The 25733-nt window shown below is 53.1% G+C and overlaps 9 protein-coding genes across 9 annotated transcripts; 2 read left to right on the top strand and 7 right to left on the bottom strand.

Annotated features, from left to right (window-relative positions):
• Positions 1-764: 764 nt before the first annotated feature.
• On the bottom strand, positions 765-4261 carry A1O1_01263 (26S proteasome regulatory subunit N2; the record flags this gene model as incomplete). Its single annotated transcript, XM_007722176.1, has 2 exons — positions 765-4062; positions 4122-4261. 2 exons carry the CDS (start codon positions 4259-4261, stop codon positions 765-767), a joined length of 3438 nt encoding a protein of 1145 aa, XP_007720366.1.
• Positions 4262-4957: 696 nt separating this feature from the next.
• A1O1_01264 (uncharacterized protein) lies at positions 4958-7302 on the bottom strand (the record flags this gene model as incomplete). Its single annotated transcript, XM_007722177.1, has 2 exons — positions 4958-5581; positions 5632-7302. 2 exons carry the CDS (start codon positions 7300-7302, stop codon positions 4958-4960), a joined length of 2295 nt encoding a protein of 764 aa, XP_007720367.1.
• A 513-nt stretch (positions 7303-7815) lies between these two features.
• Positions 7816-9777, bottom strand: A1O1_01265 (uncharacterized protein; the record flags this gene model as incomplete). The annotated part of the gene is made up of 1 exon (XM_007722178.1): positions 7816-9777. One exon carries the CDS (start codon positions 9775-9777, stop codon positions 7816-7818), a length of 1962 nt encoding a protein of 653 aa, XP_007720368.1.
• A 1166-nt stretch (positions 9778-10943) lies between these two features.
• Positions 10944-12236, bottom strand: A1O1_01266 (uncharacterized protein; the record flags this gene model as incomplete). Its single annotated transcript, XM_007722179.1, has 2 exons — positions 10944-11940; positions 11992-12236. 2 exons carry the CDS (start codon positions 12234-12236, stop codon positions 10944-10946), a joined length of 1242 nt encoding a protein of 413 aa, XP_007720369.1.
• Positions 12237-14761: 2525 nt separating this feature from the next.
• Positions 14762-15954, bottom strand: A1O1_01267 (uncharacterized protein; the record flags this gene model as incomplete). Its single annotated transcript, XM_007722180.1, has 3 exons — positions 14762-15148; positions 15201-15405; positions 15455-15954. The coding sequence occupies 3 exons, from the start codon at positions 15952-15954 to the stop codon at positions 14762-14764; spliced, it is 1092 nt and encodes a 363-aa protein (XP_007720370.1).
• A 1142-nt stretch (positions 15955-17096) lies between these two features.
• A1O1_01268 (uncharacterized protein) lies at positions 17097-17720 on the top strand (the record flags this gene model as incomplete). Its single annotated transcript, XM_007722181.1, has 1 exon — positions 17097-17720. One exon carries the CDS (start codon positions 17097-17099, stop codon positions 17718-17720), a length of 624 nt encoding a protein of 207 aa, XP_007720371.1.
• Positions 17721-19012: 1292 nt separating this feature from the next.
• Positions 19013-19825, bottom strand: A1O1_01269 (uncharacterized protein; the record flags this gene model as incomplete). The annotated part of the gene is made up of 1 exon (XM_007722182.1): positions 19013-19825. One exon carries the CDS (start codon positions 19823-19825, stop codon positions 19013-19015), a length of 813 nt encoding a protein of 270 aa, XP_007720372.1.
• Positions 19826-20484: 659 nt separating this feature from the next.
• A1O1_01270 (uncharacterized protein) lies at positions 20485-23261 on the bottom strand (the record flags this gene model as incomplete). Its single annotated transcript, XM_007722183.1, has 4 exons — positions 20485-21644; positions 21695-23046; positions 23114-23140; positions 23194-23261. The coding sequence occupies 4 exons, from the start codon at positions 23259-23261 to the stop codon at positions 20485-20487; spliced, it is 2607 nt and encodes an 868-aa protein (XP_007720373.1).
• A 1136-nt stretch (positions 23262-24397) lies between these two features.
• Positions 24398-25141, top strand: A1O1_01271 (uncharacterized protein; the record flags this gene model as incomplete). Its single annotated transcript, XM_007722184.1, has 1 exon — positions 24398-25141. The coding sequence occupies one exon, from the start codon at positions 24398-24400 to the stop codon at positions 25139-25141; it is 744 nt and encodes a 247-aa protein (XP_007720374.1).
• Between the last annotated feature and the right edge of the window lie 592 nt (positions 25142-25733).

Consider the following 25733-nt stretch of genomic DNA (forward strand, 5'->3'; position numbering starts at 1 on the left):
ACAAGCGCACGATTCACCGCAACATCACCCCTACCACGGAGAAGAGGTTGAGTCACGAAGAGAAAGGAAGAAGAATCGAGCGTACCTCGAAGAGACCTCACAAAAGGCCAAAATGCACACTATGGGTTTCTATTTGGATCCAAGAACAACCGCCCCCACAATCTTTCGTCTATATTGCTTCTAGCAACTTATCCTCCAGAACAAAGAAAGGCCAAACAGAACAACATCATCTGTGATCCGGCATGGCAAAGTCGTTCGCCGGAGCCGCAATTGGAACTCAAGGACGGTGACGGAGAGAAAAGAGAGAAATGGGCGCGAGAAGGAGTTGGGGCGAGAGTAGGAAGAGCGAGACTCAAGCACAGGATTTCGATCCAGCAGCAAGGCCAACGGGCAAACCACCACGACCCCCTTCCGATTCTTCTACTATAGTGGATAGTGTACATTATTATCAGATTCAATACCAGTAGCGACTTGACTCTGAGAATTGGGTCGATACGATTAGCACTACCAGGTAGCAAGCACTGTTGGGCAGTGCATTGTACCTGCGCGTATCTAAGGGATCCAGCAAAGAGGACTGGCCACTTACTGGCACAGCACGGTACGGCATGTCCTTTTAATACATCGAAGGCCTTCCTCCTCGCCGCTCCGGAAGCTTATGTAGTGTTTTATGACCCCATTCCATAAGGCTGTCACTGCCATTTCCTTGCGTGAAGTTTTCAGAGGACAGGACCCCAACTTTCCAAAGAAAAGCAGAAGACGCGAGTCTACTCGTTGTTGTCTCCACCCTCTGCCTCCGTGTCAGTCTCATAGTCGAACTCATGCGGCACTGGCGCTTCCTCGGCACCCTCTTCATCCTCGTCAATGGCAGTCAACACGCCAGCCGCGGCGGCAGCTCCAGCTCCGGTTGCTGCCATCGTCTGTCCCGCCGGGGTTTGTGGTGCTTGTTGCGCCCCAGATCCGAGGGCATTGCCCGCTGACGTCGCAGCCGCGGCCACAGGTTCGACCTTGCTGACGGTCAGAGGGATGGTTTCGCGCTCCTTGTCCGGTTCGGTATCGAGAACCACCATAACACCACCGGTCGGTTTCTTGACAGGTTGGTACCGTCGGTCCGGGAAGGTCAGGTACTTGAGTTGTGCTGGCAGTACTCGGGACATGTTGCTGATGTCGTATCCGACCTTCTCCTTCTCTCCCTTCTTCTTGACCTCGGGAGCTTCGCCTTCTTTCTTGTCTCCTTCTTCCTTCTTCTTGCCATCGTCTTCTTTGGCGACCGCCTCATCGGTGTCCATCTTATCACCCTTGTCGATCTTCGGGGTTACAGGGGTGACTGTATCGACGTCCATGCTGTCCCGTCGCTGTTGCTTCTCTTTTCGAGCGGCTCGTCTCTTCGCTTGGGCAGTGGTACTCAACACGGCAGTCTTGACCTTCTCAGGAGCCTCATCTGCTTTGACCTGCTGTTCGGGAGGATAGTCAAACAGGCTTGGCCGGGTGTTGCAGTGGAATTTGAACACTGGCGCCTCCAACTTCTGGTCAATGCCGATGACAGCGGTAGGTGTCAACGACAATGAAAAGAAATGGGCAAGAGGGAACCAGTACCAGTATTGGGTGAAGACGACAACACCCACAATACCGAGCATGTTCAGGTTACCCGTTTGGGTCTGCAGACTGATTGTGCAATTCCGACCACCAGCATCAAGGATACCCATGGCCAGAGCACAACCGAACTTGCACATGGCGTCCTCATGACGATCCGCAATGATCTTGAGCATCTGCTTGCGAATGGTGCCGACCTTTGGGTTCATGGCTTCCGTCTGCTGTATCAAAACCATGGCAAGGGCAATCAGCGCTCCTTGACGGACAAAGTCAGTAGGGTCCTTCAACATGGGCTCGAGGAGGTCAATGGCCTCGTCAAGACCGGTTCCCGCACAAGAGATACCCAATGCCATGGCCGCACCATATCTAACATGAGGATTGTAAGATTCTGCGAGAAGCTCCACCATCCTTGGTACACTACTGTGTTTTCGGAATAGTATGAAGCCCAAGCTGAGCACAGCAATGCGGCGAACGTCGTCGCTGACATCGCTGACAGCAACGTGTAGGAGTTTCCGAACGGCTTTGTTGCTTCCGGTGCCAACATACGCCATGGCAATGGTCAAAATGCCGCCGTATCGCATGGTCGGGTCGGTGTCGTTCAATAAACCTTGAATAAGTTCGTCGGCACCTTCTTGGCGGCCATACATGATCAAAGCCATACCGACGGCAAGGCCTCGGACAATCTTCTCGTGTTGAGTGTCATGTGCGTGCTGGATCATGTCCGACAAGACCTTGGTGTTCCCGGAACCAAGCATGACGAGACCCATGGCCAAACCGACGGCTTCGCCATTGATTGCGGAATCGCTCCAAAGGACGTTTCGAAGATCTTCGAAGACAGCTTCATCGCCGGAAGCCATTCCAGCCACACCCAAACCAAGTGCACCACCGTGTTGGACGACTTCCTCGGTTGCCTCCTTGAATTTTTCTCGTATGAAGTCCACAGCCTTGCCCTTGTGATTGGCACAAAGCAGTCCATACGCAAACAAAGATCCTCCTTGGCTGTAAGGAGAATCATGAGAGCCAACGCCGCCGGCTTTGGGTAGATACGGGCTCAACAGTCTTTGCACTTGATTGATGTTACCCTGGTGGATCACACCGAAAACCGCAGTTGCAGTGAATTTGGACCAATTGACCGCCTTGCCCAACCATTCCAAATTCTGTCTGAAAAAGGTGTCGTTGGCCGTTTTAGCGTGCATGAAACCCGCGGAAAGCGTGACGGCTGTATGGTAGATGGAATACCGTGGCTCCAGACTCTCCTTCACTTTGTTCAGGATGGTGTGGTCGACCCGGTTGGATTTGTGGAGGAATTCGATGTTCAGATGTGTCGAGGTGAGTCCATCGAGTATGCTCATGATCTTCCTCACTGCTTGCTGTTCTTCAGGTTTGGACAACTTCGAACTCCCTGAAGGCGCAGGGGCACCGGCAGAATCTTGTAACTCCTGCTGTAGTTGGTCTTCCGCTTTACCTTGCGCGTCGGCTTCCATGGTGTCGGCATCTTGGGCATCTGCTCCGGCGTTTGCCTCCTGCGGAATGATTTCAGAGAGCTCTTCTCGTACTTTTTGGAGGAATTCTTGCGTGCTATTGTCGTACAAATCGAACGAGACTTGATAGGCGACGGCCAAAGAGCGATCATCACCCTTCTCAACCAATTGCCGAAGCATGTTTGAAGCCATAGAATGTTGATCCAAGTATACCACGCATTTTGCAATGGCAAAGTAGTCCGGTGATGGGATTTCATTGAGCAGTTCCAAGATGAGTTTGAGAATTTCGTTGCGTAAGCCTCGCTCTTGGACGACGCTCATGCAGATGTCGAGAATGTATTCCATCAACTCTTCGCCCTGCTTGGTGGCCTCGCCATTCTCCTTACGTTCGTCTTCGGATGCCCGTTTGATGACGCGACGCAGAATGTCAAGGTTTCGGGCTTCCAAAGCGATGCCCACGACTTGACGGTATCGCTTCTCCTGGAAGCATCTCTCGAAAAGAGTTTCGATGATACGAGTCAATGCTTTCTGAAGACCACGTTGTTGGATCACAGCTTCAGGAGTACCCGTTTGCCCGACTTCAGCACCGGCTTCAGTAGGGTCGAAGGCGGTGGTATTTTGTCTCGACAAGAGGGATTTTGAAGGTAGAACGGACTGCGAGAACGGCGTGACAGGAGAGATCTGGCTTGCTGACGTGCTGGCAGCACCGTCTCCTCCCTGGCCAAAGGCGGTATCGAGCTGAGGCTGTGCTCCGGCACTGGCAGCGGCCAGCGTGGGATCGTGGGTTGCGGATAGGGCGATGAAGGTATCTACACATTTGGAGATGATGGTATCTTCATACTCCCCAGGCTGATCCAACCTGAAATGCTTGCCGGCACCGAGAGCAAAGGCCATACTTTCATTATATTCTTGGAGGTGGTAGTACACTTTGGATGCGACGATCGCGGCGAGCTCGCGCTCCGGGAAGGATTCATCTTCGTACAGGGCCTCTCTTCACGGTGGCAGTCAGTTTCAATTCGCAGCAAGAAGGTAGCGTGGATGGGTACGTACATCTCACCCACCGAGTTGGCGATTTCGGTCCATAGCAAATCAACCTGGCTGTCTAGCTGCTTCAACGCGAAGCTTCGTAGCTCCGGATCTGGCTCGGACAAGAAGCCGACGAGACCAGCTGCTGACACCAACCCAACCATGCTTTCTGGGTAGTATTGCGGAAGGGGAAGTCAGAGGTGATCTGGTGAACGTCGCCCTGAGCTTTGTTGATCTCTCTGGGGCCAGAAGGGGCAAAATGGCACAGCGCCAACGGGAATGGCCTGGACCTAAATCCGGAGGTAGAACAACGGACAATAGAGAAGAAGGTCTAGTGTACAGAAACAGAGTCGAGAGAAGAGTAAAAGATTGGCGATGAGATGGAGAGCAAGAGGATGAAGAGAGCGTAGAGACAATGACAATCAAAACGTGTTCGGGCGGACGATTGCGATGGACTGACTGACTCCCTGCGGGCGATGCGTCAGTCTGTCAGCGCAGTTCGAGCGCAGGGCAGTTTACATCAGCCGCTGGGAGCCTGCTGGCCAAATCTTGGCATGAACACACTATCTCTGACTACCACGAGATCTAGTCCACTTGAGTAGTTGAGTTTCACTAAGTCTAATAGGGGGTTTTAGGGTCCATGTAATCAACACCGCTGCCTGTACAGTATACTCTGTATAATAAAGATCACGACAGCAAGACAGCAACGTTGAGTTTCAGACTCCTGTCGGAGTTAACATAAGTACTATTATTACAAGGGCATTGGAGCAGAAGCGACTCTGCTTCACGAAGAATACTACTCAAGCCTGATGCCTCTCGAACGACATACCCTCCTTATCACTGCGAATTCGAGATGACCATCAACGGACCTTGTTGACGGTGCCCTTTCGGCACAAGATCCTCACGTTGTCCAGAAACCCTCGAACGAGATCCTCATACCTACTAGGTCGACCCTCTCGCAAGTTTGCAAGCTGGATGCGGATCTGCTCCGTGCTGATTTCAACCTCCAATTCATGTTCCTTCTCTGGTCTGTTCGGATAGCTCACTTGAGTGAGGTCAATCTGATACGCCATATGCCTATAGCTCATCCGATCTTTCTTTCGGTCACGCCCGCCATCTGTCATCTCCGACAGCCAGTGCGGCTCTCCTTCCCATGGACTTTCGATGGAGATGGAGATCCTGTAGTCGAAATCTGATCCTGGGTTATAAATATCGATGTCTGCAATCCGGGACTTGATGATCTGTGCCTTGACCCCGCCGGTTGTTTCGTCAATTGTTCTGCGCACACGCGGCTTGTGTCGCGGGTTGAGCCACGTTAGTATGCTAGGTGCCAGGTTTCTTCGGCCTTCGTCGGTCAACTCATAAAACTCGTCGTATTCGTGAGGATGATCGTAACCAATCACCTGACGACCGGATATCTGTGATTCACGCATCGACTCCTCAACTAGAGAGTTGAGGAAGGTGTTGAGAAGTCGGTGTTGGGCCTATTACAACCCATTAGCATGGACTGTGATGAAAAAGGGTTCCTGCTTACCATGTCCATCGAACTCTGAAAGCTGGTCCTGCCCCTAAACTTGTCACGATTGAAGAGCGCTTCCGTCTCGACTGGTAGACTCAAGCGGTACCCAGTTTGTTCGTCAACAATAGAGCCAACCTTTGCCTCAATCTCGAACATTGCGCCGCCCACGGGTGAATTGGCCATCCCAATTGTCTTGAAAATCCAATCAGAGACTTTGCGCGACAGATCCTCGTAGGGAATGACGTTAGTGATGCATGGCTCCCACGGGAGTTCGTCTTGAGATGTGGCTGCTGCAGCCGGAGCCGGGCCTGGAGCTGAATCTTGAGCCACGCCTTGGGGTTCATTTTGGGCCTGACCATTCGGGGTTTGGTGCCCTACCGCTTCCTTCTTGACAGGGGTCTGATTCCTCAGTGATGAGATCACTGCCGGTGCCTTGATGAACTTCAAAGGTCTAGTTCGTGCGCTGCGAGCAAAAATCGGAATCTCATCCCGTCTCAATCGCTTCCTCGGTGGCTGTGGAGTAGCATTAGCACTAGATATGCGGCTCGCACTCCGCTTCAGCGTAGGTTGAACTGTTGCTGGAGGACTTGCGTGAGCGGAGAAAGGGGTGTGTGTGGACTGCGGCGTCATATTGTCCACCGCTGCTGTATCCGGACTTGGTCGTAACATTTGAGGAAGCGAAGTGGCTCTCACTTCCGCTAGTGTCGAGGCCGACTTTGGAGTCATAGTGTGGCGATTTTCCTCGCCAGTTCGCTCAGGCGCGTCGTGAGGCATGATGTTCGAACCTTGATCAGACGGAGCCTGCGGTGTAGAATGGAACCCCGACCTTATGTCTTCTGCCAGCGACGCACTCTCTCGACGTTGTGGAGAGGGTCGCGGGATTGTTTTTGGGCTGACGCTTTCTATGCTTCGTTCTCGCTCCCGTATTTCGCCGGAATAGGTTCTTTGTACGCTTCCGCTTCGGGAATGATCCGACTGCCCATGGACCAAGTGATTGTATTCCCTGCTCTGCGTAGAGCCAACAGAGCTCGCAGACAATCTCCTGAAGCCCTCCTGGCCCTGCGATAGTGGTCTATGCTGGTAAGGAGAAGGACGAGGATACAAGACTGGAGGTCCCAAGGGTGTCACTGGCGCAGGGGGAGGGTGAAATGGAGCTTGCGGAGACAAATGTCGAGAGCCCGGCTGTGCGCTGCCATTCGAGGACGACGCGTCTTCTCTGGGTGACTGCGTCGTGAAAGCAGGATGCGCTCCCGGATGATGATAAGTAGCAGCGGAAGATGGTGTTTGATAATGGTGGGCTGATCCAGGCGTTGGCGGCTGCGCAAGCGACGGCGAGGGGACAAACGACGACTGGTATGGATATGAAGACGGGATCCCTTCACGAGGCGTGTGTGATTGTCCATGAGGCCCAGGGCTCTGCGCATATACCGGGAGTCCCGTTACGCCTGGGGTGACCGCTGGCGGAGAATTCTGCTGGAGCGGTGATTGAAGCGCGAAATAGGAGCCATTGGCAGGTGATCGGTATTCGGTCGCGGATGCAGGCTGCGGATGCGACTGCGATCGGTCGGGATAGGATTCATGGGAAGGCGTAGAAGCTGTGGTTCGATCGAAGGACTGAGCTGTGTGCAGACGAGGAGGCGGCTGTCGTTGCGAGGAAGAGTCATTCAGCATCGATTTCAGATCCATGGCTGCCACAGTCGGACCAAAAGCACCATATGGCGTGCAGCTGTGTAACGGCGTTTCGAGGCTGCCATCAACAGGGTGGTCTGGAGGGTGGATTAGTCGTCCATGGCGGGCTTGTTGATGAGGTCTGGCATCGCACAGACACGCTTCTGCAGAAGAAGGCAGAACTGCGACCGCGCGACGCCAATGCGGATGCCACCTCTCCGCATTTGCACCTCTGTCTCTGTCTCTGCTGCAACATGTCGACGACCACGAACCCTACATGTACATAGCTATACACACGTTACACATATCAGGCTTGGCCCCTAGGATGATTCATTCTCGAATTTCATTCTCGTAGTATCTATTACTTGTTGCTATATAAGGTATCTTTCATCCGCCAAAAAGGGTATCACGTCTTAAGCATTTTGTATGGGTGCAGTGGCATAAAAGGGTAGAAGGGGGAGAATCACGTGAATTCTCGTATCGGATGTGCTGGGCAGGAAGCTCAGAGACCGAGACCGAGCCATAGACACACTATACAGTATCCTTTGTCGTTGTCATGACCAACGCTTCTCCTAGAAAATCAAGATCCACTCCCACTTGCGGTGACAGAAAGGGCGTTGTGCGAGGAGAAGTGTGCGCGAGAGACATAGCTGGTTTCAAAGGGATGCTTCCCAGGCTGACATTGCGACGGACTCGGAGCGAGGTTGGCCTGACACCGTTCTCGTCGTCAATGGCAGATTCGATGCTGAGGCTACGCCTTCTCAAGAACGCCGGAAGTGCAGACCGACCACGGCTGGGACGTCCTCGACTGCTTGATCGTTTCGACTCACGAGCTGCTCTCGCCTCTGGTCCAAAGTTGACCCTGTCTCGCAATTTGTGGATTGCCTGAATCAGAGCGAGTTCGATGGCAACGCAGTTCTTGATCCGACACATTCTGGGCCACGTCGCCCGCTCCCCAGCAATGCTGGCTTCAATCATGAATTCGGGAGTCGGGTTCATCATCATACGCAGGTATTCACCAGGCTTGATCTCCGGTAGGATGTTGATGTCTCCGGTGTATTGTTGGTTAAAAACAGAGGCCCAGCGATACCATTTCTGAGGAAGTCCGAAGTCTGCCACTTGCTGTGCACGATGGATGATTTCCCGTCGAAGCACACTCTTTGCAGCTTGAAGTGGACTGTGATGCGGTACAGGCGTCGAGGGCTGTCTCCCTTGGAAGTCCTCTTCGGGTTCGAGGAAGGCCCGAACATGTGGGTTGACCTGAGACACAATGAAGAAATTGACGTTAAACATTTCAGACAGTTTTCTCATCGGAATGTCGTGGTCAAGGGATCCATCCACAAATGTTTGCTGCGCATTCTGCATCCAAAGTTTTGCTTCTTTGGTGTTCGGATCTTTCTCGTAGATGTTCGCCGGCGAGAAGACGTTGGGGACGGCGCACGAGGCGCAGACAGCAGACCAAACGAGGACGTCCGGAGCCGTAACATAGTTAAGAAGCCGTGGCTCTGCGCTGGTTGCACTGGAAACGCAGATGTTGAGGATGCGACCAGTCTTGTAGTGCGCTTCACGGAAGGTGATGTCGCCCAGCCACAACTTCATGACCCTTTTGAGGTGTCCCATGTCGAAAAAGGCAGAAGAATACATGAACGTCCGCAGCCGGTTTACCAGCCATCCTACCCTCCCAGTCCCGGGAGGATCGAAAACGGCCAGATCGGAGAATGGAAAGCTTTCGAGGACCTCGGGCATCCGTTCATCGGTCCAAGTCCCCACGATGCCTGCCACGATGCTCCCAGCTGATGCCCCTGAAATGATCTCGGGTAACAATTCTGCTTCCCACAAAGTCTTGACCACGCCAATGTGCTTCATACCAAGCACTGCGCCACCGGAAAGCGTCAAGGCTGACCGGCCGAAATATTTGAGCGCATCTTCCAACGACTGCTGATAAAAGCGAACTTCGGCGGTTGGGACATTGTACCGCACCGTCAAATCAGCGAAGGTGTCGATGGTCTCCAGTACCGTGTTGATGTACTCATCTATAAGGTATTTTGTACCAAACCAAGAATGCTTGTATAGTCGTAGCATGTTCATGCCTCCCAGGTCCCGGCTGAGACCCGTTCTTAGCAGGTGTTGCACGGCGCTCAGGTCGGAGGTAGCGATCGCTCTTCGTAGCATGACCATCTGGGCCTCGATCACATCGGGGTTGTAGCCGGGTTCTATGGATTCTCTTTCTTCCTTCCATGCCTCGTGGCCTTGGACCTTGTCCAGCGCAATCGTGCATTTTTCGTACTCGGCGAGGGAGGTGGCTTCGTCCATGCATCTCAATAACGATTCGACGGCGGTTTCGGGAGGCTTTCGACTGAATCTTGCTATGTCTTCCGCCAGCAGCCGCAGTCTCTTGCTGGGCGAACACAGCTTGACGACATCGGCGTAGATCCCCACGCATGACCAAAAGAGCCGGGTGTGCGGAGGAACGAGGGAGAGGAGGATGGCCATGACCGGAGGTTGACAGTGGCCATTTGACAATGCGTGCAGGTCTAAAGGTCTGCTCGGAGAGAGCGCAAGATATAGTGAAAGGTATCCGAGCAAGACAGTTGTCTCTATAGTTGCGTTGAAGAAGGGGTGTGTCACTCAATGATCCGTACGGCCACCGGCGTGCGTGACCATGGTTTGCGTGGCGCTTTTAGAGAGAGCGAATGGTAGAACAACACACCAAGGACCAATCGACCAGACAGTGGGAGGAATGGCAGATGACAGGATTTGATGTGCAGCACGAACAATGAACAACTGGTAGGAGGCCGAGACGAGTTCAAGATGCGAAGGTGAAGAAGGAAACGGAGATGGCGGTCGGCATTGATATCGTCATAGTACACACACTGTCAAACACGGTACTTGCACCGAGGGTACCACGGTCACTGCAATACTACGAGGACAATGAATAATAACAATATATAACAATCAATATTGACGGCATGCTACGTATTCTCCCCCAGATTCCCCGTGCCAGAGGCCCGTGTGGCACATCGATCTCGGTATCTTCTTCCAACCTTGGGGAAATTAGAGAAGTCCGGCTGATCGTCTCGAGTCCTTCATCCATGTCGGTGCATGCACGCGACGAGTATTCCTGATTAAGAACAGGGCTGCATACCTAAGCATGACTGCATTGCAGGACTGACCCTCCATCACAGGCGATTGGGAGCCACTCGGTCGCTGTCGTCAAACAGGATTCTAGTCCTTTTGCCATGCGGAGGCGCGTGATGCAGTGCAGGCTTTTGACGAGGCCTGACCCGCCTGACCAGGTTCCTCGGCAGATTGGACTCTATCATCAAGGATGCGTGCAGGGAACATGGTGTCACAAGACTTTCTCCAACCTGAAGCTGAAGACAGCCTGAGTTTATGCGAGATCGGATGCAGCCGATTTGACGTGTTCTCGCACGGTTCATCTATCAGATCAATATATACCCACGCTGCATCGCGGCAAGGGATGTTGACACACACTCCTTTTGAGTGGTTGTCTACCATCGCAAAAGTCAACACGGACGTATTTGTGGCTTGCAGTGGGTGTTTTGGTTGATCAGCCAAGGTAACAATAACGAGAACGACTCATATCTCTCCCTCATCGCTTCTCACCGCCCTGGCACATTTACTGGAGGCGGCTGGATTCATATCCCGTCATTGGAGGTGGACTGAGATGACTTCTCCGGCCCTTGGGCATCCTTGCTCAAGCTCTTGGGAGTTAGCTTCTTCAGCCACTCCGCCAGACCCTGTCGCAGCTGGACCGACCCTTCATCCTCGTGCCAAAAATGCCCGGTATCGACTCTGACGGCAGTGAATTGAGAACCGGGTCGTGAACTCAAGTCTGCTGCCCACCGTTGCAGTTTTCGATCCGAGGTGAAGACATCTCTGCTTCCAAACAGACAGCAGCACGGATGAGCGGTAAGCTCATGATATTCCTCTTGCGGTGTGTCGATTTCCCGTCCTTTGCGGGTGAATTGCAACTTCGAAAACATCGTCGTAAAGCCAGCGACCGGTGGTAACAGTGGTGAAATCAGGACGTAAGCTACTGCCGGCACCAGCAGTCCCGCAGATTCTGTCCTGTGCCGTTCTGTTTCCGAGTCTGGACTACGGCCGCCGCGAGGATGGATCTTCCGACGAACTCGCTCGATGCTCTGTCTGACCCTTTCCCCGTCAATGCTTTTCCTTGTCGATTCACGACTGGCCCGTCGGCTGGCTGCATCTGACTCGTAGCCTCCCACCGTGACACCAAGACGGGACTTTTTGACGTCTTCTCCCGGATCACCCCGAATCCCAGGTAGAGACAGTGTCATTCGAGACATGTACAAGTCCACGTAAGCTGTGCCGTCTCGAGATAGGTCCATAGCGCGTAGCTTGATCTCGCTCTGAGCAGACCCCGGAATTAGAGACTCGAACAAGCTGGCTACCACGTCGACTGGTGGCAGGTGGGAAGTGATCATGGCGCCATACGAATATCCACCCAGAATCAGGAGAGGTGATTCCTTGGTCGAGACACGGCCATCGCCGGGCGCTGTCCGGCAGATCGCATCAATGTAACACAAAACAAATCCATACACGGAGACATAGTCTGCCAACTCTGCCTTGCCAGACCAAGACGTTCGGCCTGCCGAACCGGAAGCCCCCCTAACCACAATTAGCCGCAGCCCAATAGTAGTAAGAGCGCACAAACGGTACCTGAAGTTGAAGGTCACCAAGAAGCAGCCATTCTGGAGCAGCACACTCCCGGCCATACCCACCACAGGATCATCATATGAACCACCCAAAGGTGCGTAAGGGTGGGCCATTATGGCGAAGGCCTTGCCAAAGAGCTGAGCAGCATTTTGTTCTGTTCTCCGAGGATAGTAGAGCCGGCACTTGAGTTCCAGGTCGTCATGGATGCTAGGAATGATAAATGAGAAGTTTGCTTTGGGGAGAGACATGAATGCCGATGCCACGTGAAGGCTTGCCAGCTTGCTGCATGGAGAAGATGAGGATCGATTGGTTAAGCAAGTCAGCAGCTGTCTGCTGTCATTGCCACTTTCGAGAAGACGAGCTCCATCATCACCGAATCAATGCGGTGGCAGAGGCATCCGGCGTGCTTGCAATTGACATACTAGTAGTCTGGAGGTGATACCTAAGGTAAGGTATGTATGTGGTTACTCCCGTTGCCCAAACGATAAGAGCGAGGCTCCTAAGGCCCGCAGCCTTGCGTGGAGAGCAGGCAACTTAGCCGAGACCGGGAACCACCCTTCAAGTTGCCCGTCAACTCTTTCTCTTGAATCCCTCTAGCATTTCAGGGCTTAAAAGAGCTCCTACTTACGTATCTGAGAGATTCTGTAGATTTGTCACTCAATGGCTTAGTGCTACATGGGAAGCAGCAAGCAACAGTTGATGTGCGACCATCGCCGGGCTGCGGGAAAGGATGCACATATACCCCCAACGCTGAAGCATTGAACATCACGTCTAAAGCATCGAAAAGCTACCTGAGATGGTCTTTCTGGCAGGTGAATCGAGCACGATATTTGCGCATCCAAACCCTGCAGGAACTTTCTCTCTTGAGATCATGCTAAGCCAATGATGCGTCAGTCCGTTCTCGGTGGCATGCAAGGACCCTGCTGTGCTGCTGGCATGTATCAGTGTTTCCATGTTAGATGTTGATAAGCAACCCCGGTAACTGTGATGTGTCTTCACTCTACCATCATTCACTGCAGAAAGCACATAACGTGGCGGAAAACATGGAAGTGCAGACTCTCAGTGAAGACAGGCCAGCCTCAATCGGTTCAAGGAAAGCGTTGTTGACAACCTCTGGTATCAGTTTCGTCACGCACCTACCTCTGCTCCCTTCCCTCTGCTGCACTGCACACTCTGACTGCATCTGACTGCACCGTCCTTCCTTGCCTTGCCCTGCAGTGTCTCGAGTTCAAACTGGAAAGACCTCGCGCAATGTCCACTCGACAACCCATACCCACGGGGGTAGACCGCGAACTCGGTCGTCTCCAGCATCACGAACACACCAATTACAAGATTTCACAGGACAACGCGGCCACCGCAAGAAGAAGGTACTTGACAAGCAGCAATGCCGGTTCCTCGCTCCAGAATGCTCGCGAGGCGAGAGATTGGATCCAAGAGTATGCATTCACATCTGACCTGAATCGTCCCGCCGTATTTTTTTCTCTCTCTTGTCAATGAATGCTCAGGATCGCTAATATGCAACCCTTTCCAAATACCAATGAAGCGAACCGCCGCGAAGCCTGGAACAACAGATGGTATGGAGGTGAACATCACAGGGTCGCTGAGCAAGTCCGACTGCGACGTGAAGAGTCGAGACGCTGGGATGAACGGATCGAGCGTCTCGAATCGGAGTGCGTCCCAACACCTCCACCGGCCTTCTCATGATGCTGACGCACTTGTTAGGAATCGGGCTGACCTGGCCAGAGACACGGGCGCAGACAGTGACTATGAGTTGTCAAGTCCCAGCTCTGATGAGCAAACTACCCAATACGTCGATCGTCGTGAGATGTCCTCCTCCTCGAACGCAATCTCGTATGAACACGTTGCTGGAACCAATGTGGGCTCCTATTCCTATGTCCGGTCAGATTCGGAAGGCAGTGAGAAAGATGGCGCTTTCAACACCGCATATGACGGTCGTGACGTGCAGTCATCGGCACATGCTCCGTTGGCCTGCGCATCTCACAACTACCATGAAGATCTGGGAGCTGGACAGGGTCACAGCCACCAGGCTCACAGAACCGACGATGGGGATGATTACTCGCTGGATGACGCATGGTATAACCACCATCACAGTGAACCAGCTTATGGATATGTCGAAACCGAGGAAAGATATGAATGTCATTCTCGGGAGGTGGAGCTGGCGACGATCTGATTGAGGCAGCATATGGCGGTGACCAGTATGATGTGGGATTCGAGTCTAACGGAGGTGAAGAAGGATATGATGACGATCAGGACTTTAATGATGGTTGTGATAATCAGGACGACTATGCATACAGCTCTGACTGATGCAGTCGTCGGTCAGGCGAAGGTTTGGTAGTCACACGATGTATGTCACAACACATGTCTGCCCTTGAAAGCTGGCGTATTGGATCCTCGATATCCAGACGCAGTCATTCAGTTGCTTGTGTTGAATATAAATACGAGAGGAAACGTTCAACGCAGTCAAACCTGAAACTGATCCACCGAGTCCGCCAATTAGTCGTCCCAAGTCCCATCTGTAGTGCAGACTTGTTTTGCGCGGAAGCATCGGGGAGCCATAGTCCAGGCATTGAGAACACCAGAACTTTCTCTCGAGTGCATTGAAATTTGCTTTGGGCATCTGCATGGACAACTTATAGCTTCGAACCATGAGACCAAAGAACGGACATACTGGTCTGGGAAGAGCAAAATTCAACTCGTGGGTGCATCCAATATCCAAGGCGGAATTGTTTCGTATGATTCGTGCGTTGTGAAATCAGAGAAACTCACCAGTCCTCCGACGACTGCCCCTGACTTCGCGGAGTCGCCTTTGATGGTCCTGTTCGCTGTCCCTCTCAAGCTCGCTGTCATGCTCTTGTCGTCGTTGGCTCCGGCTCCGGCTCCTATCCACCCTACCGATCTCGGGATCTAGTTCCACTGCATCAGCGGCAACCCTAGCCTTGCCCTTTGACGCTAGTCGCCTCGATGTAGGTGGCGGGTAAGGATCATTGACTTCGGCTACTTCGACACGGTTGCTGCGACGTTTGTCCTTGGACGACGAGAGTCTTTTCGATCGTCTGTCAGCGGTGGCAGCGCCTAGGGCGCCGCTGCCCATGGTGCCATTGCCTTCCGCATATTCCCATCCCTTGGTATAATGCATGTGCTTGGGTTGCGAGTCAGTATGGAGCCAAATACGGAGACGGGAGATCGCCCACCTGATGTGGGCCCCAAAGATCCGGGGTGGCAGAACGAGCTCCATCTTTTTTCTCCGTAGGAGTTGGGAAGCCAGAGATAGCAGCCCGTCGCTCCTCAATTCTTCTCCGGTGGCGACGCTTCAACCATATAGCAAGCCATGTGAGCAGGGCGAAACCGATGGCTAGAATACCTAGCATCAGGATCCACCGCCAATGCCCCTCGATCCTACAACATTCATCAGCAGTTGCGGCAGAAACTCCCCTTCTATACGTACCATGACTGGTGAGAGGATGAAGCCGAGGCGGATGAGCTCCCTGTGCCAGTGCCAGCGCCGGTTGCTTGTGACGGAGACGTGGAACTCGTGATAGTCACGACTGTTGTAGCAGTAGGAGATGTAGACGCTGTGGAGGTGAGCGGATCAATGCCTTGGCCCACTTGTGCGCAAAACCCCGTGAACCATGTCTGTAATTGCTGGCGATCGGCTTCGATGGTGCATTCGCCAGCGCAGATGGCATCGGGGGTACTGTAGAGGGCTTGTAACGAACTGCTCTGGCAAAAGCAGTTCTCATAGGTGATTTGACTGGTGGTTGCGACATTCGGGGGTACACAGAGGGACTGTGCTTGTAGGAGGGCGGTACACGAGAGCGCGCAGCCCGGGAAACTGCTCGAGGAGGAGGTTGGGACGATGTTCTGGGCCGAGACACAACGGGTGACGTTGAGCAGGCAGACTGCCAGCGTCCAGAAAGATAGGCGCATGGATATCTGCGAAGGCATGTTGTAGCCTAGACCAGTGATCGCGTGCAGATATCGCAATTGCACTCGGCGCAATGGGACTGATCCAGCTAATGAGCGTATTTGGGTTGGAGTGGATCGAGAGGATGAACGCTAGTGAGAGAAAACCGAGGACAGGTTGAGGCGCATTGTCCTAGTTCAAACGAGCGAGTATACCACTTTGTAGAGGAGTAGTCCTGGAGGGGAGGGAGAAGAAGAGAAACTGGGAGGTTGGAATGGGTAGGAAGTCGTGACTTTTGGTGGTAACATGATTGCTCTATACTACTAGTTGGATGCTTGGATGCTTGGATGGACGGGATGTTCCTAGGAATGCAGTGGAACTTGAAGGGGGGTAGGAATGGGGGACAGGCAGGCGGGGGATGGTATGGGAGTCTAGGAATAGTAGGGGCCAGGGACGTATCTTTAGTCCTAAGGTACTAGTACCTTAGAGACATTGATTGACGGGGTTCCTTAGGCGAGTGACAGGCAGCCCAGGTACCGCATGCTGTTAGTAGTGGCTTGCGTGCTACAGTGCCTAAGGTGCTAGTCTTTGACCTCTCGGGCAATCTGATAGGTGCAAGCCAGCCTTAGGAGCACAGGGGAACGCCGTCAAGGCAAGTTGGAAAATTGCACACGGCTGTCGAACGAAGATCGGGCTGCCACATTTTCCAACGGCTCGCTTTCAAGCCTGTCTGCATGGCACAAGAGAGATGAATTGATCTCTTGCCTCGCGCCAGCAGAAGTTGAGCGCCGCTTGCGCTGAGTCTCCCATGTTCTGCGCATGCTGAGATAGTCGTCCATTGGTCAACAAAAGGCCATTCCAGCATTGAATTTCCAGTTAAGCGACGGTGGCTTCATGGCGGCAAGCCCCTGGAAATGGAGCCAAAAGATGCTCCAACGCTGCCAAATCGTGAAGGACGTTAGGGCTCCTTAGGCTTGTCCCACCTAAACCTTAGGTGATCAAGCCCCTCTGATCCTGTGATTCGCCGTGGCTTCTAGACAACCTTCCCCCAAGTTCCAACCTGGCATCCAAGTCACATCTGTCTGTCCCTTGATGTGGCTCGATGAAATCTACCAACCTCATACCAGTACTCGTCTAATAACAACATGCACGAGTTTGATCTGACCATAACGCCTCTCCGAAAATGCGAGAGTTGATGTATCCGAAACCCTCCGGCACGGCTCTCATCACCAATCTCTTCCACACCCTTCAAGGCACCTGGTCTCTCGACCGGAAGCTACAAAGCGCGGACCCCTCAGCCCCGTCAGGTCGATGCTCAGGCAAGGCTACATTCACGCCCACCCAGCCTTCTCCCATCGTCGACTCCGACGGTAAGCTACAACTCGCCGACTCGGAACTCCTCTACCATGAACAGGGGGATTTCGAGATGGCCGCGGCCGCTCCAGGCCAGCCGGCGCCTCTCAAATTGCCCTTTTCGCGGAAATATATCTGGCGTCTCAAGCAGGCGGACGAGGCTCTCACCATCAGTGTTTGGTTTACCAAACCCGGAACGGATACGATTGACTACCTGTTTCACCAAATCGACATCCCCTTCGCGCAGGACGATGTAGAGGGTAGCCATGGTGAAATTGTTCTGCGCGGCACCGGAGGTCATCTCTGTGTTGCTGACTTCTACAGCAGCTCTTACTCATTTTCGCTGACGGGCCAATCACCCGACTCTGTCATCCTGTCTTCTTGGAGTACATTGCATGAAGTCCGAGGTCCAAAGAAAGACCAGATAATCGAAACAAAATTCACCAAGGCATGAGCATCCTGTTCACATGAAGCGAATGAGCCGGAATAGCCTTGCAAACGGGACCCTTCTAGCTGTGGCCATTCGCATGCAGTGAGTCCTATGTCTGTTGGAGTCCGAGGTGTACCGAGTCTGTTTGTGTCTATCCGGTTCTTTCGATCTGGGATCGCAGACCAATATGTACTCGTAGCATACGGGTTTTCGTAACTAGACTTGTGGCCACCGCTGGGAGGATGCCAAGCTGTTGCAGAACAGAATCCAGTTCGAGCTCTCCCATTCGGCCAATTGCCGCCGACGTGGTAGGGAAGCCAGGTATCAGATTTCCGGTTAAGGGATTCAGAAATGGCGAGATGTTTTCTGCGGAGCTGGAAAGGTAGGTATTCTGGGTGCGTGCAGAGTTGTTGGGTTCACTATAGGAAATCAGCTTAATAGTACTGGAGACAGTAAGGACGATGCAACGATGTTCTGATTGCAGAAAGAACGGTCCGATGAGTGGTCGTGATCGTATTGTCGATGCGTGCAAACTCTTCTCGAGTTTCAATCCTGAATTGTTGGACATCATGGCGAACTTGTTGGATATCTTGTCGGATTTCTAAGATCGCCGCGAGAATGGCGTCGCTGCCAGCAATGGCAGGTAGGTTGGGTAACTTCTCAATCATCGACCAAGTAGGACAAGATCGAGTTGGTGAGGCTGATTGTTTGCGTCTGCTATAGTCGTGGTGGTGATTTGAATGTTTGGCGGTGGTTGTGTCTGTTGTGGTGATGTTGAAGCTGCGAGATGTGCTATTTACGTATTTATACTTCTCAAATAGTAGGCCAAATTCGGCAGGAACCCCTCCTCCTCTGCCGTCGTGACTTCTGCCTTCAGGATGTTGAACGGACTACTACTAAGGTACTAGCTAAGTGGTACGGAGGCTACGTAGAGTGATATATACGTGGACGAGCTCGCAGCTTCCATTTCCGTCGGCCCTCCCTCCCTGGAACAGACGACATGGACATAGCACGGTCACTGATTCACGACGGCGCCGAGGCAAACAGACAACGGCGAAGAGACCATGGATGCGCATGAGGATGTGGATGTGGGTGCAAAGACACCATCAACCTTGACGGACGATCTCCAGCACCCAACACTACTATTTCCTCCCCATCAAGTAACAATACATCCCATTTCTACAGGTATGACAGATAGGGGGGAGCTGGTCGGTATCGAGAGTCCAATGCACCCTTCATCTCTTCAACTACTTTGACTATCTCTTTCTCCTTCTATACATGTATATACATAGCTCATCGACCATCAATCTTCCCTCTTAACTAACATTCCCCGGCCTCTCCACCCCCCTTCCGTCCTTCCCTTCCCTTTCCTTCCTCCCCTCCAAGCCACGATTGATTCTTCCCTGAAGCGACTTCAACACCGCCGTACTCGCCGCCATCAACACCGCACTGCCCGCAAACAACACGACCCTCTGCGCCGGCAACAACACCTCGAACAGCGGATACGGATAGAACCCGTTAACCTGGTAACACATCTCGATCCAATACCAGTAGACGCAAGCGATCGCACCACTCAGCGCTACGGCCGGCAACACACCGATCGTCCAGGGCGGACTGAGCAGCAGCAGATCCGACAGCAAAAACACCCCGGGGGCCAGGTGGAAACTCGCGTCGACGCCGAACGGCAGCTCCAGTTCCTTCGGCACCACCAGCTGCGGATCGATCGCCCGGAGGCCCCAGTACAGCAGGGTGATCAGGACCTCCATGGGCGCGGAACACATGGACAGCACATTCTTCGCGGCGAACAGGCGAGCCGAGAGCGTCAGGTCTGCGAGGAGGCCGAGCGTGAAGGTCGCCGTCGCTAGCGCTAGGCCGATGATCGTCAGGTACTGGAAATGCCAGCCGTAGGCTTGGTTGATGTGGTTTGGGTGCGTGCTGAGATAGCTGAATGAGTAGAGGAAGCTGGAGAGGCCGATGATGTGGATGGCGGCCGAGGTGGTGCGGGATGGGGAGGGGAGGCGTTGGAGAGGATGTTTTCGGATGAGGGTGTTCATTTGGCGAGATGTCGCTGAAGGAGATATCGATGTCGGTGTTGGTGTTGATCTCGAAGGAGATGTGGAATCGGCCATGGTTTGGTAAAGCCTCTCTTGCCGTCGAGGGGATTCAAGTCGAAAACTATGAATGCAATGCAATGCTGTATATAGAATGCAAAAATAGATGCTATAAGTCCAATAATGGCGAGTACCAGATGGTAACACAGTAGTAAGCAATTGTAAGATGAAGTCAAGGTGGTAGGTAGAAGGTCGAAGAAATCTTACTACGCGGCATCTCGGATGCCAGCCTCGTCAGATCCGGCGATGCTGACGTAGAATCGGCCCCATCATGCTGTACAGTGATCCATTTATTACACAGCTTGACAGTATATCCCCATCGATTCACTCCAGAGCAGAACCCTATTGACATGACATGACATAAGATACTGTACATACTGTGCATTCTATTCTGAGAGAAATGACACCCGGTTCTGCTAGTACGTGATGATCCAAGTTCATAAAAGATCGTGTTATGGAAGAAGCGCAAGTCTGTTTGTCCCTACCACCATAGTACCATATGTCCACGAGAATGACCCGATCAACCCTTTTCATGTGATCACACCACAACTCCAACGCTCAAGAAATGCTCAATGTTGCCCGCGACAACGACTCTCAGAAACATAGGTCGACGACTTCGTGAGATGCAACCACCACCACCGGGGCCGCAGCATACATGACGCATGATAGACCCGAGGTCAGCCCAAAAACTCTCCAGTGACCAGTGTCTCCCAGCTCACTCCTGTCCTCCACACTTCTTCCATGATCTTGCGAGCTCGACTGACTTGACACAACCCCAATCCTTCGGCGCCCTTGATGTGGCTCAACACTTCCGCTCGGTCCATGGGGTCTTCCGCTTCGACACCAGCCGTGAACATGGGGAACAGCAGACAAGCTTCAGCGCTACCGCCCTCCCGGATTGTCTGCAGAATCTTGATAATCTCATGGACGGCCTTCTGCACGTCCGGATCCGTGCGAGGCAGATTGTGGATTCGGCGCAGCAAATGCACCAGCCCGGCCCAGTGAAATGCAGAATTGGTCGCCAGCGATTCTTCTGCGTCTTTCTCCGACATTTCGAGGTAGGCCGAGTTCCGCCGAGAACCCACCAACTGCGCCTTGGTGAGTTCGGGGCTATGGTGTGAACATTGGATTTGCTCATGGTTGCGCGCCTGTTCGAGGTCAAGACGCAGTTTCTCCGCCTTTTTCAGTGTCTCCATCGACGGTCTCCAGGATTCGTTGATGCGTCCTGTCTCCGGGTCGATCCTGCCACCAATCTCGCACTGTCGAGCTAACAGAGCCACTTGCGCGAGGATCGAAACACATCGGGTGGTGAACCCGAGTAAACAATCGATCGTGTAGTCGTCGTCATCGTCGCCATCTTCATCCGTCAGCGACAACTCCTTGGCCGAAGTGCCCTCCTCGTGAGAACTCGACCAGTAGTTGCCAGCAAAAAGAGGCTCTTCGTTACGTCGGCCAGATAATGACCCCATCACGTCGAGGTAGGCCAGCCACCGGGTCAGAAAATACATGACTGGATCTTTGCGCGAAATCGAGTTGGGCCCGCCTCGAGATCGAATAATGCTCCGGGCAATACTCAGATGGTTCTGCCACGGTATCGACACCCCAAAGCTGGAGGGAGAAATGATCTCGAGAGAGGCTAGCAGGATGGCAGTGGCCAGATTCGCCTCGGAAACCTCGCTGCTGGACACGTTGTCCAGGGTCTGCCGCAGTGAGGGAAAGACGTCGCGCACCCATAGAGCGATGCGATTGGCCGGTTCCGGGTGATTCAACAGTCTCGCTCGGTGACATGCTGAGTAGGCGAGTAGCAGATTGAGAAGATTCGGATTGTCCACCGCCACTGTTGCGCCGTCAGCTTCAGACATGCCATAGTTCATCACTCCAACTTACTCTTGGGCAGGATTGTTTTGAACGGGTTCTCCGGACAATCATGCGGGACAAGAATCCTAGCGGTATGGTTGAGAAAATGGTGGAAATACAGTAGATTCATCGGGTTCTCGGACAGCGTGCGCGGTAATGGTTCCAACTTCCGGGGAATTTTGATCGGGACCGGGGCAGCGTAGTATCCCCCTTTCGCAAAGACAGTGTCTCGACTTGCAAGACCGAACCCAAACTCGGGTACTCCGAGATCAGAGTCGTGCAACCACGACTCAAAAGCACTGTGCTCCGACAATGGAGACATACCGGAAATGGCCATGGTGTCATTGTTTCGAGGAATATCCAGGTCAACATTACCCCGATCATGACCATATGTCTCGGTCTCGGAATACGATACCATCCTCTGATGAAGCGACCCCCGTCTGGGAATTTGTTCCTCTTCATGATAGTTTCGGTCTTTCTGGTGGGGAGGTTTCAGATCTTCCGGCTCGGGATCCTCTGACAGCAAAGAGCTCACAGAGATGCGCCGGTCCTCGGTGTCCTGTGAAAGTTGTGATGTCGCGGAGGTCGCCGGGGTCAATGGATTGCTTAGATAAGACGGGAAGAATGTAGGGGTGTTGGGGTTGAAGTGAACTCGTGTTGGCTCCTCTGCATCGTTGGGACCGTAGGAGCCCGCCCTCTGGTAATTCAAAGTCCTTCCAAACCCATCTGTCCGCGGACTTAATTTCATTCTCTTTGCACTGTTGTACGGTGAATCCACGGATTCATGATAGCTCATAGGATTTGACGTTGGCATGGGTGGAGGCATTTGTGTAGGCGGTCCATTCCCGAGGTTGTACATCCCGTTGTTGAGGTTGGGACTGCCAAAGGCCGACTCCGAAGGGGAAGGGTATGGCGGAACAGACAGGTTATGTCGCAAGGGAGGCATCGAGATCTGCTCCTGAAGGGAGGAGTGGTGTCCATTGTCGCCCCAATGCGGAGTATTTAGTATAGGCGGAGGGGGCAGTATGGCGGGATTGAAATCGGACGATGATAGAATGATATTGTTTGCATAATTGACAGCCGGGGCGGGCGCCAACTCGAGCGCAGGCGGATGGGTGTTGTAGATTGATGGAGGGCGTGGTTGATGGTAGGACGCTCTAGGAGGAGAGATCTGACCGTTGCGACTCTGCTCGTGGTGACCGTTGGAGTGACCGTTCGACACAGGCTGCGATATAGGTTGCGGGCCGCCGAAGGATATCACCTGCACGCCCAGCTTGCCATCGTCTTTCTTCTTACTCCGACCATCCCAGTTCAATCGAATACTATAGTCGCAGGTTTCGCCTTGTCGTTGACAATTGGTGCATGTCGGCTTCTCCTCTCCACTGTCGTCCGTCAGCATATCATACATACAGAGTCGACCGCTGCTGGTCGGGGAACAAGTGGTCGTACCATTTCACTTTCCGGGACTTGCAAGGCCTGTGAATCTGTATGTCAGTGTCGACCTATGCGACTTTTATTGAACCACCTACCAACAGCCGTTCCTGGAGCGTTTCTTGACCTCTTTTCCATCCTGATCGGGTCTCTTGGGGCGCGGCATGGCGTCGGAGGGATTGGGACCGAGGACCACAGGACAAACGACATCAGCGCCAGAGAGAGGGACAAGACATCGGAGGATGAGTGAGGCAGGTTTTCACAGACCGCATGTCAAAGACAATAAAAAGTCATGAGGGAAAGATAAGCACCCGCCGCGGACAGTAAAAGACCGAGTCCAGATTCGAGGGACCGAGAACATGAAGGCGGGGACACACCGAACACCATGGAGGAGTAAGTGTAGCCGGATACAGCCCGGCAGAGGATATCTACCTACCTCCTCCTTTGCATGGTCGATTGAGGGATGGCACTATTCGTGCACTTCTGCTACTAAACTCACACTGGCGGCAGTAGTAAGTACTCTGTAGCTGGTAGGCGATGAGGTTGTTTGCAAGCAGACCACTAAAAGGATAGCTATGTGGCTATCTACAGGTAGGCTGCTTATCGGCGGGATGGTATCCCTAGCCTCCTAAGCCTCCTAAGCCTAGGCCACTCAGGTGAGAAGCTGAAGAAGCCTCAGCGCGAGCTGGACTGTCAGCTAGCTAGTAGAGGATCAGCCTGTCTTTTGCCGCATTCAAGCCTGAGGTCCCAAGCCTCATGGGTCTGTTATCACTGCAACCGCCTCAAAAGAACTCTTATAGATACTAGATGTGCGTTGAAACCAGGATGGAATACCCAGACATCTTTACAGGTGCCTTTACATATGCCGCTGGAGACGAGTCCATGGAGGGGCTAGGGAGGCTAGGGCTCCCTAGGTCCGGGTGGGAGGGTTAGGGAGGTCAAGGTACTTGGTACTTTAGGCGTGTCTAGAGGCTCGAAGCGGCTGACTCCCGTTATAATTGTTATGATTTGTTGCCCGCCTGCGCCCGGCCCCGTGAGTGATGTCACGTGCTAGCAACTGCTTCTCAAGAAATTCCTCGTACGACTCCAAACTCCAAACTCCAAACTTGAATCATCGCATCGTTAACTCTCGATCGCCATTATTGCAACGCAGCTCAGCAACAGTCACAACTTTCCCACATCCACACGACGCGACTCAAACAGCAGAAGAGACACAATTTAGCAACACCCTGCGCCGTCTCTCAGTCTAGCTGCCTCATTAGGCATCTGTTTCCCTTCCTGCGCCATCAGCTGAACCTCACCATGTCATCCAAGTCGACCAGGTTGGGTCTGCAGCTCATCCAGACTCGTCCAGTCTTGACTGCTTCCAAAAATGTCTCGCCGTATTCACGATGCAACGTTTCAACAGCAGCTCTCATTCCGCAAAGTCGACAACGCCTACCGGCGTCTACACGCACGCGGATAGCAGCCAACCCGTCCTCCACCACCAACAACCCATCATCCTTCTTCACCCCATCCTTGTGCCGAACTCGCAATGCATCGACCACCGCGGCCACCCCAAGCTCCTCCTCAAATGCAATGGACTGGAACACATTCTTCCGTCTTCGTACTTCTCGGCGACGATACGCTCTCACTTCGTCCATCCTGACCTCGGTTGGCGCTACCGCCGCGGCAGTGATTACATTCTCTGAAGTACCCGATATCGCCGACAACATCACCAAGATCATCCCCACGGATCCCTTTATTAGCATGGGAGTGGCGACCTTTGGAGCGACGTTCTTGGGATGGCTCATCGGTCCTGCTTTTGGCAACGGTGTCTGGCGGGTGCTGCACCGCAGTCGTCTGCCGGAATTCACCATCAAAGAGCGAGCCTTTTTCGATAGGATAAAGAAACACAGAGTCAACCCCACCGGAGCCAGCACCAACAACCCGGTGCCCGACTTCTACGGCGAGAAGGTGAACAGCGTGGCCGGATACCGACGGTGGTTAAAAGATCAAAGAGCTTTCAATCGGAAGAGGGGAGGAAAGTATCCTTCGACGGTGTAGATGTATGAGGGTCGCGGACCTGCGCAACCGACGGCGATTGAATCAGATATTCCACATTGGCATATCCATATCCATATCGCCATGGAGACCCTTCGCAATGAAATCCACAATTCGGTGGCCGAGTCTCTTTACATCAAATGCAGGCCATGTACATATTACCAGGGGCTTTCGAGATCGTCCTCTCTGCGGCGCATTGTTCAGGTAGCGGAAGAGCAAGTGTTTGTATGTAATACCACCGGCATCACCTTCGCTGTACAACAATTTACACTTTGATATGACCGGGTCGAAGTGTGTCATGCTCACTGTCCAAAGACTTCGGGTATCCTGTTGCTGCATCGTTGTTCGACAATATGTTGGCTCTCTCGTCGCCTCTCTGAAAACAATAGCCGTCCTCGACTGTCAACCCGGGCTGCAGAACCACGAACCGCCGGACAGATTTCGATGAGACGCGTACCGTTTTCAGCATCGTCGTGAGCCATCGTTGATGAGTTCCCACATGCAGTCACCACCTTTATTGCTCATGGACATAATTCGGTCAACATGGTTCTTGTTGGGCACGCTGATCACCCCCGGCAAGGCTGCAACAACCTTG

The sequence above is a fragment of the Capronia coronata genome (assembly GCF_000585585.1).
Source record: "Capronia coronata CBS 617.96 chromosome Unknown acBCG-supercont1.1, whole genome shotgun sequence".
NCBI classification, from domain to species: Eukaryota; Fungi; Ascomycota; class Eurotiomycetes; order Chaetothyriales; family Herpotrichiellaceae; genus Capronia; species Capronia coronata.